Source organism: Dendroctonus ponderosae, unplaced genomic scaffold (genome assembly GCF_020466585.1).
Source record: "Dendroctonus ponderosae isolate FM_Combo_2020 unplaced genomic scaffold, Dpon_F_20191213v2 Dpon_F_20191213_1, whole genome shotgun sequence".
Classification (NCBI taxonomy): domain Eukaryota; kingdom Metazoa; phylum Arthropoda; class Insecta; order Coleoptera; family Curculionidae; genus Dendroctonus; species Dendroctonus ponderosae.
In genome coordinates, this window is record NW_026017110.1 from 30,393,901 (window position 1) to 30,407,182 (window position 13,282).

Consider the following 13,282-nt stretch of genomic DNA (forward strand, 5'->3'; position numbering starts at 1 on the left):
TGGGGGATCGAAATTCATGGTATTTCAGTAAATGGGAGCCCCATTTGGGCCCCATTTACTGTCAAATATGACACTGACAAGCGGGAAATTTCGCACCTGGACTAGAGATTTCTAGAACTATCTGGAATACCTGAAGAAAAGTATATAAGCGACGACGAGAACCAGACCGGGGGAGTGAAGTGACAGCCGCGCCTGAGTGCAGAAGAAGTTAAACCCGCGAGTCGGAAATCCGTGTTTTCCGTGTGTTATTGTTATCGTTTGTGAAGTTGACATTAATTTTAGAAGTTAGTTTGTTCCTGTTCCGTAGTTAAAGTTGTACCGAGTGGAATAAAAGTTGTAACCAGAAGAAAGAATTTGATACTCGGCCATCCACGGTACATTATTATCACTTCAGATAATGCATCCGCGGTTACGTTCTGCGTACCTTTAATGTATTCTACAAAAAAGTGATATTCCTCTAGACCGAGTCAAAATTCAGTCAGTCTACTGGACGGATCTGTTAAATTAAATAAATACAATAACTAACGCTTTCTGGTCAGTTAAAATTTTGAATTGTCTTTCATATAAATATGGTCGAAAGTATTTTACAGCCCAATAGATTGCTCACAATTCTTTTTCGATAGTTGGATAATTAAAATTTGCTTTATTAAGACTTCTGCTAGCGTAAGCCACCGGTTGATTATTTTTATTTGACAGTACTGCACCAATGCACTTCAAACATAGAAGCGTCTGTCTGAAGAATAATTTCGTTATTTTCATTAAAATCGGGATAGTTGAGTAATGGAGGGGCGATAAGCGCTGTTTTTAAAAACTTAAAATATTCTTCGCATTCAATCTGCATAATTTATTTAATAGCACCGTCCTTTCTGCAAAATTTGGTATAAATTTTCGGTAATAATTTGCAAACGCTACAAATCGCTTAACTTCGTCAACAGTTTTTGGTACTGGGTATTCCCTTAACGCTTTGATCTTATCTGGATCTGGCTGTATGCCATCTGCTGAAATGACATGCCCTAAGTGGAGAGTCTGTTTTTTCAAAAACGCACATTTCGCTAGATTTGGTTTTAGTTGCACTTTCCGTAATCTGTCGAAAACATTTATAATATTCTTATTGTGTTCATTTAAATTTCGGCCAAAAACTACTAGATCATCCAAATAGACAAAACATTTTTCGTAATTTTGCGACTGCCATGAGCCTAGAAAAGGCACTGGGGCTTGTTTTCAACCCCACAGGCATCGTGATTTTGGAATAGTATTTGCATCGATGACTGATGTTAGAAATTAATAGCATCTGTATTTACCAAATTGCATTCTAATTTGAAAATTTGTTCAGTTCTGCTTGAAATGTTTATTTTGTTTAAAATTGCCGTTTTGGAAAGTTCTGGTTCTGAGGTTTGATTAATTTTGTGCAAAGGCATGGTTTTGAAATTCGTTATTAGTTGTTTGTTGTTTAGATCAATTGTACATTGATAATGCTCCAGAAAATCAAGACCTAGAATTCCGTCAAAATCTATGTCTAAATTGTAGATGTAGACTTTTTGTGGATTTTTGATGTTGAAGGGGACGAGTGTTGATTCAGTTATTAAAAGTTTTTGGTCTGTTATGCCGTGAATTGTTACTTGTTCAGGAAAACGTTGTTTAAAGTTTTTGACAGTGTTTTCTTTGAAAATTGAAATACCTGCACCAGTGTCAATTAGTAGTTTATTTGTTTTAGTTGCGTCAGTGATGTAATAGAGATTTGTAGTAGTATTCATCGTTAGAAGAGGATTTATAAAAAGTTTTGATGTGGGTGAAAATTCGTTGCACTGTTTATATTCAGGGCTTGGATTTGACTGTTTATCTGATTGATTTCTTCCGTATTCGTTTGAATAGGTGGGTGATTTTGATTCGAAGTGAACTGAAAATGTTGGTTATCTTCAATTTGTTTGTCTGAAATGGATAGAAATTCTTCATTGTCGTCAGGGTTGTATTCCGAACTTTCGGGGTAGTACATAGTATAGAGGCTATAATCAGAATCATACTGACAACTTGCGGGATCATATAACATATCTTCAATGATGTATTCATTATTATCATTGTCAGAGATGATGTCATATTCAAAATAGTTTTGAGGGTTTTCAACCATTTGATTGCGACTTCGAATGACATGAGTTCTGAATTTATTTTGATTTACGGTTGGGCTAAAATTCTTTGATTGTTGAGTGTTTGAGAAATGGGGTCTCTGAAAATAGTTTGATGATTGGGGTCTTTGGAAATTGTTTGACTGTTGAGTGTTTGAGAATTGAGGTCTTTGGAAATTGTTTGAGGATTGGGGTCTTTGAAAATTGTTACTGAAGCTTTGAGTGTAACTGCGTTGTTGTGATCGACATTCACTTGCAAAATGAGCAATGCGAGGGCATAAATGGCATTTGGGTGTTTGAAAGTTTGATTTTCTTACTAGATGTTGATTTGAGGGTTTCGGAGAAATTGATTTCGAAAATTTTGAAAGTACAACAGTTGAAGTTCCCGTCTTATACGACTTTGTGCTTCTAGAGCGTCTTTTGGGTTGCTTGCACGAATTATGTGACCAATTTTCGGTTCTAAACCTGTTAGAAGGGTATTCAGTGTCATAGACTCAATTAAACTTATTAGAGCTCCTTTTTCTTCTACGATAGATTAGTTTTTTGTACTTGTACAAAAACGTACGTTGTTTTACTCGTTGTTAATCTTGAATGAGAGAGTTTAGATCGCGAGTATCACCGAAATGTGCATTGAGGAGTTGTTTTAATTCAGAATAAGTCCAAGGGTTTCGTAAGCTTATTAATTGTGCTGCTCTTCCGCGTAACTTAATTTTTATGTGAATTACTAATAGAACTTTTTGGTTTCCTGTGGACATACTCTAGGCATGTTCACAAGCATTTAAAAACGTTTGCAAGAATATTTGTTCTCCTTCAAATTCAGGGATTATTGAAAATATTTCAGCAAGTTTGTACTTCTATTGAGTGAACTTCTGAGCTATCCGACTGCATGTTTGCTTGAGAGTTTGAAATTAGTTATTTTTACTTTATTTTGAATGGTCGAACAGTTTTGCTTTGTTAAATTAAACAAATTTGAAGTATAATGATTCAATGTTATACTTACAATTGGAAAATCATCTAATCGTCTTCTTCTCTACGCTGACTTAACTACCAGGGGCTTCATTAAGTGTTCCTAATCCGTGGTTTCACCGTGAGTTAGGGTGATCTCTGTTTTTTCTGGGGTTGGTACTGCTGTCAAGGGATTGGAATCCGCCGTCGCTAGTTAGAATAGTCGTCTTCTAGCTTCGTTTACAGATCCGAACGACTGCGCCAGTTGTTATATTTGATATACAAATATAATTAAAAAAAACACTTTATTGATTTGAACTTTTTCATAATAATGGAACAAGAATTACGACTGATTACTCTGATGTAAAATTGTGAACGTTTGTTACTGGACCGGTCTACCTTTTTATACAATTAAAATGACAGGTCAGCTCTTAAAGTCGTGTGCAAAAGTACGGTTGCAAATTCCTGTTACATTGTATTTGAAATCGGACAGCTCTTTGTTGGTTCGAAATACTGGCTGACGAAGATCCTGGCTGGGTCAATCGGTAAGGATCATGGGCTCACGGCGGCTGGATGATGCTTGGCTGAGCTGGCAGATACAATGGCTCTTTGTTGCATACATTGTTGTGGGCACTTAGTCACATATAAGCATGTTTAGAGATGACCTTGATTGTAGACTTGATATAACATGTATATTCTTATGCAGAGGGAGTTGTATGTATTTCTACATTTCTTACAGTGTAAATAGAAATTTGTGACTTTATAAATTGTCTGTAATGACGTAGTATTCTGTATGTATGTATGGAAGTATCTGTATCTTAATACGTCATGTAATGACGTATTAATATACAGATACTTCCATTTGAAAAACAAAAGTTATATTGGGTTAAAAAGTTTTAGAATGAAGTCCACATTGTTAACACCCTGTACAATGTATTGATATTTTGGTTCAATACAATTCTTAACGGATCTGTGGTGATTGGAAAGACGTATTTTTGGCATCTCTAACTGCATTTTTTTGCTTCTACAATGAATTTTTAGATACCATGTTTTTAAGCAAAATTTTACTAAAATGGCGATAATCTGCCAACGTCGCAAGTAAGAAAAAAAACTATTTACGGTGCATATGCAGCGTTTCAAGCTGCATCCCACGAGCTAATGAAAAATGGGTAGTTCTATATAAAATAATACACTTTGATTTTGCCTCGCTTTTCTGAGACACTCATACAAGATATTTTTTATTATATTATATAGAAACTATTTTTCGATAGTTCAACACCAACGGAAATAATGGACTCTATCGCACTAAAAAACCACCGAACGAACGATCTGGCTTGCGCAAGCCAGATCTGTGCAGATGAACTGAACGAAAATCTGGCGTTTACACGTTCAGTTCGTTTTACACAGATGAGAAGGAAGAGCACCCAAACGTGCATTGTTGCCGACAAGATGGAACATTTGGACGAAGAGCTAATTCTTGCAACGGCTGCAGTGTGTGTAATTAAAAAAAAGATGAGCTTAAAAACTAAAAAGAAATGGTGTAAACCATGGTTGTTGAACAGGAATTTATTGTCTCATACGAATTTAATAGCGGAATTACGCAATGATCCTGACGATTTTCGTAATTACTTACGTATGGACGAAGCCACATACCTGCATTTCTAAATTTAATTACGCCAATGATTTCGAGAGTAATTTTTACTTACACCGTTATGAGACGTGCGATTACCCCCCACGAACGATTATAAGTTACACTCACATTTTTGGCAACAGGAAGAAGCTATGAAGACTTAAAATTTTCCACCGCTATTTCCAAGCCAGCTCTGAGTAATTTAATTCCCGAAACATGTGACGCAATTTACAGGGCATTAAAAAACACATATCTAAAAGTAAGTTTTTAAATATTGATAATACATGAAAATAAATCAAAAAGTAGAGATATTTTTTTAAAATAATGAACTTAATATGTTGATCTTCAATCTAAAGAATAGGTTCAAAAAAAAATATATACAATTAAGCTGCTTCATCCATACAATCATTGTAGTTGCTAAAAACTTCTAAAGTCGCTTGATGGTTGGGTGTTAGCGGTTTGACTTCTCGTTGCATATTGGAAATATTAAATGAGAGTTGAGGGAACAATGAATGATTGGTGAGCTTTGAATTGGTGCTGAATGGTGAACCAGGGTTGAGAGTGTAATGACTGTTGCGTGTTTATTGAAGGCTGACTGTTGAATGGGAGCTGAGAGACGAATGGAGGATTAATTATTCTGGAATTTTTCTGCTTAGTTTGTAGGAGACAACTACGATTCAAGTTTCCCAACTGTGCTTCGTAGAAAACATAATTTATTAATTTTTCCGCATGCACCGCTTGCTGTGGATTGAGATCTCTCCATTTTGATGCCCATGCTTTTCCAACGTCAGAAAATCTGTCTCCATTATTTAAAGATACTGCCAATCGTTTCCCAATCAAATCTGTGTGAGGGATGCTTTATAAGCGTGAACTACTGGAACACGCTTGCCTTGTAGCCGGCCGGCGCCGGCGTCTCTTTCTACCTTTTCAACTGTTAATTGACGACTTACGGTTTCATATTTGATCCAGACTAGTATTTAGTAAATTCATCGAGTTCCGGAGCCCTGCGACTTATTTGTGTGCTTATTGATTTTTGAGTGCTTTGATCTTTGATTCTTTTCCACGTGCACACAATTAGGACTGTGACGTGACATCGGGGGTGTACCGTAAGTGATCAAAGGGGCACTAAGATAATATGTGTCTCAAACGAGACCATATGACCTAACAAAGACCATATGACCTAACAAAGACCATATGACCTAACTTTTATTAAGGGAAAAATCGAAAAATTCGAGCTAGAATTTGACGAAAAAATGTCCCCGAAAATGGCCTATTTTGGCATGGAATCCTGGTCGTATCTTTTGTCCAAATTAAAAAAATATTGAAGCATTACAAACTAGAAGCTTTGGAGGTTGTCGGAAAGTCAATTTAAATGTGAAAAAACAATTGCAACCATGTATAAAGGTAATTTGAAAAAAGCTTACATTTATGGACTACTGTTTTAGGACAAAATGACTTTATGACATGCTCGAGGATAGCATCTATCCAATTTTTCAAGTTTGAATCAAATACAAGAAGCAGATTTTCTGTAACTCACTGCCAAAAATGCACGGGAATTTCTATGCTATTACGGGTGGCCTTATATTAGCCTTATGGTTCAGGGGAATAGAAAAAGAAAGCTATAAATTTTAATTGGGAAAAAGAATGTAGACCTTTGTCTAAAGTCTTATAATAGCGGTGGAAAATTTTAAGTCTTCGTAGCTTCTTCCTGTTGCCAAAAATCAGAGTGTCGCGGATAATCGTTCGTGGGGGGTAATCGCACGTCTCATAACGGTGTCTGGTCTCGAAATCATTGGCGTAATTAAGTTTTGCAAATGCAGGTATGTGGCTTCGTCCATACGTAAGTAATTACAAAAATCGTCAGGATCATTGCGTAATTCCGCTATTAAATTCATATGAGGCAAGAAATTCCTATTCAGCAACCATGGTTTACACCATTTCCTTTTAGTTTTTAAGTTCATCTTCTTTTTAATTACACACACTGCAGCAGTTGCAAGAATTAACTCTTCGTCTAAATGTTCCATCTTGGCAACAATGCACGTTTGGGTGGTCTTCCTTCGATTCTGTGTGAAACGAACTGAACGTGTAAAGCCAGATTTTCGTGCAGTTCATCTGCACAGATCTGGCTTGCGCAAGCCAGATCGTTCAGATGGCTTGAGCATGTAAATGGGCTTTTAGTTTCTGTAGTGCGTTTTCGTGCGTACGTCGAATGTACTGATCGTGGCATCTTCGTTAATTGTTATTTCTGGGGTGGTAGGCTCGTCTGCCGTGTTTGTCGTTTTATACAGATCGGTTAAATATCTGATCCACTCTTCCTTTTTTATGTGGGTTGGTTCTAGCAGTTGATTGACCTCCGTTCTGTGCGATCTTATGAATCGCCATATCTGCTTTTTAAGCCCGCAGAAATAACATTCCAGGCGTTTAACGAACATTTCCCAGTGATCGTTTTTATTTTTCTCATTAATTCTTTAGTTTTGTTCCTAACTTGCTTATATTCAATATATGAATCTGGCGTCCGCATAGTACAATATTTTAGGTAGGCTTGTCTTTTTCATTTGCACTGTTCCTTAGCTTCTGGCCGGAACCACGGTGTCTTGTGGTTGAGTACTTGGTTCACTTTTAGGTTCGTTCGTTAGTATTTAAAATCGGGTTTTCTTCGATTTTTTGTTGTAATCTATTTTTGTATAGGTACTTTATCGTAGGGTCCCATAGCAGCTCAATTTTGAGTTTCTGTGTTGATATCACCGGTCTTGTTTGTTTTGGGATTCGTATTTTCAATGTAATTCTTCCAAAAGTTTCGCTTGTCTTTAATACGTTCTCCTACTCAAGAAGTTCGTCTGCTAAAACGATTAAATGTAATCCAAGTTCTACTCTTTGAATGATAAAACTCATAGAGCGTTTTCAGAGTGTTTCCTATCTATGATGACTAGTTGAACAATGCATTAACCAACTGAACGCAACATGCAAAAAAAACATTCGATTAGAGTTAAATGTTTCTGCGCTTCGACTAAAATATGATGAATTGATAGGAATTGTATATTGTTTTACTAAAGAGAATATGTATGTCTGTCAATGGGCAAGAGATTAAAATAATTCAAAACAGAGTCAGCAGGGTCAAAATCAGTTATTTGTACAGAGGAAAATCCAAACATGACTAAGGCATTGAGAAATAATTTAGATAGTAATATGGCAGTTTTAAAACAGTATAGCGACAAAATCAAGCCACATCGATTTATTTTTTACTAAACCATTACAAAGAATATTATTTATGATTATCACGATTAAGTAATATGGCGATTCCAGGTGGTCTATTGCACTTTGGTAGGTCTATTTGCACACTTTTTCCAAGTTTCCAAAAAAATAGTTTTGAGTCAATTTATACAGTTTTTCAAATTTCTGATAGGGCAAATAATAATATTTACTAAGTATAAGATGTTATATTATTGAAGCCAAGTTATTACAAGTCAAGGACAAATTGAAAACGAACGAAAAACGAACGAAAACGAAACGAAAAACGACTTTTTTTATTAGCAAGTACCTACACTATCCACAATAATACAACAGCTGGAATACTTTGTAATACAAAAGCCAAAGTTCGGTACTTCGGTTACGAATAATGAGGCAAATTTGCTGAGCTATTTTTCATAACGTTTTTGAAACATAATTTCCGTTTATTTTACATACTATCAACAGTGGAGTAGCGAGACAAACAAAACATAACAAAAGTGTCAGAATCGATGCAGAATGTCTGCCAAACCTTTGGCAATTGAATTAAATAATGCCGATTTATTTATTAGCAATGGTTCAGGAAATATGAATTTGTTAATGAACCTCTGCTAACCTATTTTTTTGCAAAAACATGACATATAAGTGTTGACAAATGAAGATTCTGAACTTACAATTTAAAGCTGAATCAAAATATGAAATCCAAATGAGAACTTTCCATTTAAAAAACAGAAGATGGCGTCGATTTTCGATAATTCCGGAAGTGCCGTTATTTTGAATATTTCCTTCGTATGATAATCTGTCCGTTTGAAGTGTGCAATTATCGAAAAATTACAGCGGTAATTGCACAGTGTGCAATTATCACTCAATGATTATTGCATTGTTTACAAAAAATATTTGACAGGTGTCTTTTCATGTTGAATTAGACATAAAATGTCTTCCTGGCATACCTAAGATATTCAAATTATATTAATATAAGTAATAAAATTAAAAGTGTAATAAAATATAATAATAGAAATAAAATGAATCCACATTAACTTTGTTTACTCAGGAAATATTCAAAAAAATTACACTCGTGCATCAAAATAAACAGATAATTTTGCATTCGAGCTTGTTGTCTAGTAAAAACTACATTCGTTTATTTTCACATTGGAACGAAAAAGCTTTTTTGCCACAATATGAAAATAAACTCATGCAGTTTTTAGACAAGCTTTCATGCAAAATTATCGGTAATTTTGAAGCGCTTGTGCAATTACCCCCGAAAATACTATATTTAGACTTGCAACAACCGAGACTTTGCCTACCAAATTTCATATATTAATAAGATCTGGGGAAATAATTTTTTTTTCTAACAAACGGATTACGTGAATCACCCTGTATTATTATGTACCCGTAAAATCTATTCGCGAGTTAAAAAGTCCAGACGCAACTACAATTTAAGCAGTTGACACTTGTTTTGTTGACATTGGTGTTTACATCTGATTGCGACTTCTTTCGTTTTAATCAACTTTTGCAAGCGTTTAAAAAAATAGAAACAGATCGAGAAGTGTGTAAGTATTGTTTTATGCTATAAATGTCATCAACTACAATAAATAAACAAGTCTGACAAGTGTCAACTGTCACTCGACAACGAGTAATTTGACGTTTCGCAGTGCCACCATCGGTAAACTCGCGAATAAGTAGGCGATTGATTCGGTAGTTTATTTTTATGAGATGTTTTCAATTATTCCATAACATGTCACAACGCTTGGATCTTGTTTATCTGCAGTAACTCCTACTAAATTCAATAAATGGTTATCACAATTTACAAATAAAGCGTTATCATTTTTCCATTATTCTTTGTTGAACGTCAGATGTGTGACCTGCCATCACTGCAGCATTATCGTAACATTGTGATCTGCATTTTGTTAATGAAATTTCATCGGAATTTAATTTATCTAAATTTGTATTTTCGATCGCTGGCGGCATCTATAGCATAGAGGAGCATAGAAGAGTTATACCCCTGTAGTTTTTTGGGTTGGTTTTTTGTTCTTTTTGAAGATGGGTATGGTGAAGCTCTTGTGCCAATCGTCGGGGATTGTTTGTGAGCTTAATATTCCATTGAAGAGTTGCGTTAGTTTTTTGTGAGTTCATTACCGCCATACTTTAAAAGTTTGTTGGGTATACTGTCCACACACGGTGCTTTTCTATTTTTAAGCTTTTTTGCTTTGTTCTTTAGTTCTTCCGTGAATGATATTGGGACCTCCTCTTGTCATTTGCCTTCTGCGATTGAAAAAAACCTTGATAAAAACACCTTAAAAATTTAAACCCTCTGAGGAATTTGGAGAACAAAATTTTAAATTGTGCCAGAAGCGAAAGTGACTGCTACTGGTTGACAAAACTTTCCTTTTACAATTGTATACTTAGCCTATACAACTGAATAAAGTGAATAACGGCCTTTAAGTAAATAGAGAAAAATACCGCGGCCAAATTATATGCGCCGACTAAAATAGTAATTAACGCTTATAATAAGTGCTTATTCGTATTAACGTTACTTGGTTTGAATGTAGTTCACTCACACATCTTCTAAAAGTTAATTTGTTTGCAAGTTTTTTGGTAAAACCTTAAAAGATGAGGTATTTTTTCAAATCCGTACAAGATTTTAACAATAAAAAAAAATCTTGCAGCGCCAAATATTTAATTAGTCATTATTGTCGAATACTATCGGTATTATTGTATGTCAGTTATTATTATGTGAGCAATTCCAATAGGGGTTATAGATTGTTAATGACGGTTTTTATCAGTAGTATTTAATTTTTTGAGTTGAACAAATAATTCCACAGAACGTTAGCATTCTATAAGTTCTATAAGTATTTTTTTAAACCAGGATAGAGGCGTAATTTATACATGGAAAATAAAAAATTTACAAAAAAAAATAATTACATGCATTTTTTTCAGACGACTCTTAAAGCGGGAATACAAATAATTGGAAACATATCTTACTTTTTAATAAAAGGAGCTGGAGTTCTGACAATAGGAGGAATAATCACTACTGTAATTTGTTATTTCACCTCGATTTGCACCGTCAAATACAATGGACTCAAGTCTCAAAAGGTGAGGATATTTGGTTGAGTGATTTTAGGTGTTACCTTTATGTCAATTTCATTAGGATACGGACAACGGCGCAATCAGAGCATTCATGAGACCAGACAAATTGGCATCACTAGCCGCCCTAGTACAAGAAGCAATTTCCAAATATCAAACGCTACAGAAATCAACTGCTTAATGGTCTTATAATACAAGAACAATAAGTGAAAATATTAGTTCCTAATGCTTTAAGAGAACTTATAAGCAATAATGTTGAAATTTCGACGTGAGCTGAAGTCAGCTATCAATATACAAATATACTATTAAATAAAAAATTTGTTAAAAATTGAAAATGTCTTTTAATTAGTATCTACGAGAATGAAATGCACAACTCCATGTTAAATTAAGAATAGGACGCTATCAACTGTAACGGTCTTATTTACAAAAAAATTAAGAGATAATGCACACAAACTGGGAAATTTTGATATAAAATCAAATTTTAATAGCATGTATTTCAACAGCAAGTAATCAATCTCTAGTGCAATAATGCAATAATGAAGGGTTGAACTGTGTATTTCGCTAAGCGTGCTGCTGCTGCTGCTGCTGCTGTTGATTCAATTTCATTTGGATTATTTCTACAATAGCATCCCTAAGCTGGCTCTTTTCCAATCCCAAGTATTGAATTTTTTCCATTTGCTCAGTGACAAATTTCGTTTTTCTTTGGAAATAGTCTCTGGCAGATGGAATATCCTAAGACAATAATCACAAGTACAAAACACTAAACCATATTACTTACACAAAATAGTCAAGAATTACTTCTTTTTAATAAGACAAAACTGTAATTTTTTAAATCACAATATTGCTAAAATTACTGCTGCGTCAATTGAGGGGGTCAAAAGCCAAGAGATCCAAGTAAACTTAAAACTTAAAGTAACAGAGTGCAAAAACTGAAACTAGATATAAACTCAAAGTGGCTCACGGTTGATAGTAGTTAGAAGCAGGGACCCGGACCCGAACCGATATGAACCCAAAACCGGAACGGAACCGTTTTTTTTGGACCGGAACTGTAACGGAACCCATATTTGATATTAACACACTGTTAGGTGCTGAACCGGAACCGAAATATTTTATTTCGGTTTTTTCAGTGTTTCTTCGGTTCTGCTTGTAACGTTTGAAAATAATCAGTAATTTCTTACTACAAGAAATTACTGTACATACAAGCAAATGAAAAATAACCCTTGCTGTGATATTTTTTGATTGCTGGAAGAAAAAGAAAGAGCTTAATCCCGAGTTATATATGCTTGTACAATTATTATTAAGCGTACCGGCAACTCAAGTTAGTGTTGAGAGGTTATTCTCAGGACTCAACTTTTTGTTGCCGCCTTCGAGGTCAAATATTAAAGAAAAAATTTAGAGGAACAATTATTTGTGAGGACAAACCTTTTTAATCGAAAAGAACAAACACCGTGCGTTTATGCACTATTTTTTAAGTTGAATTATTTTAGTTTTTCGATCACCAACAAAGAAACATTTGAAATTGAAATGTTGGACAAAAACAACTCCTCAAAAGATGGCGAAGACATGAACCAGGAAGAACAATGTCTAAACAGAAATAAGAGTGAAAGAAGAGGAATTGACGAAGTTGTGGACCTGAGTGAAAACGAAAAGAGAAAAGCGCTAAAGTCAGAAAATTTATTGACAAATTATTTTTCAAAAATACGATTAAATTAATTTTTGTATAAGAGTCTTCATTGCAATGTTGTTCCATTTAATGTAACCTGAATTTCAATCCTTGTGTGGGGTTGCTAGTCCTCCTACACTTCTACCCCCTACTATACAACCAGCCGAAGTACCGTATGAAGCAGTGGATAGTTTGCGCATCTTTTATGTTGTATAATACAACAAACAAAGAAAAAGATAGTGAGATTCCTAATTAGAGTATATTTGTCCTCGTTCGTTGTTATATATAGATTTTGGAACCGAAATGAACCAAAAAAAAAACCGGAACCGGAACGGAACCGAATTGGAAATTATTTTCTAAACCGGAACCGTAACGAAACCGAAATTTTAAATTTTGCCTTGGACCGAAACCGGAACGGAACAGTTATTTCGTTTCGGTCCGGGTACTTGGTTAGAAGCACAGACATCCAGATTTATTTTTTAGGAAAATTTGACTAATCGTCGGTGACCTAACGATTTGAAGCACATTTAATATCGCAGCAAATTCATGCGCTAATTTATGTGAAAAACATTACTTCACACTCGCAACCTTTGCTGAGCGCAAAGTAGCGAATTT

At 34.8% G+C, this 13,282-nt stretch overlaps 2 protein-coding genes across 2 annotated transcripts in view; one reads left to right on the forward strand and one right to left on the reverse strand.

The window, feature by feature from the left end:
• The window catches only part of LOC109541875, a 19,441-nt gene extending 8,102 nt beyond the window's left edge, over nucleotides 1-11,339 (forward strand). The window contains exons 4-5 of the mRNA XM_019910868.2: nucleotides 10,858-11,013; nucleotides 11,069-11,339. Of these exons, the coding sequence (XP_019766427.2) occupies nucleotides 10,858-11,013; nucleotides 11,069-11,185 (273 nt within the window). The 3' untranslated portion in view covers nucleotides 11,186-11,339. The remainder of the gene's footprint in view (nucleotides 1-10,857; nucleotides 11,014-11,068) is intronic.
• The window catches only part of LOC109537970 (prefoldin subunit 5), a 13,382-nt gene continuing 11,425 nt past the window's right edge, over nucleotides 11,326-13,282 (reverse strand). The window contains exon 4 of the mRNA XM_048661062.1: nucleotides 11,326-11,736. Coding sequence (XP_048517019.1) covers nucleotides 11,566-11,736 — 171 coding nt within the window. The 3' untranslated portion in view covers nucleotides 11,326-11,565. The remainder of the gene's footprint in view (nucleotides 11,737-13,282) is intronic.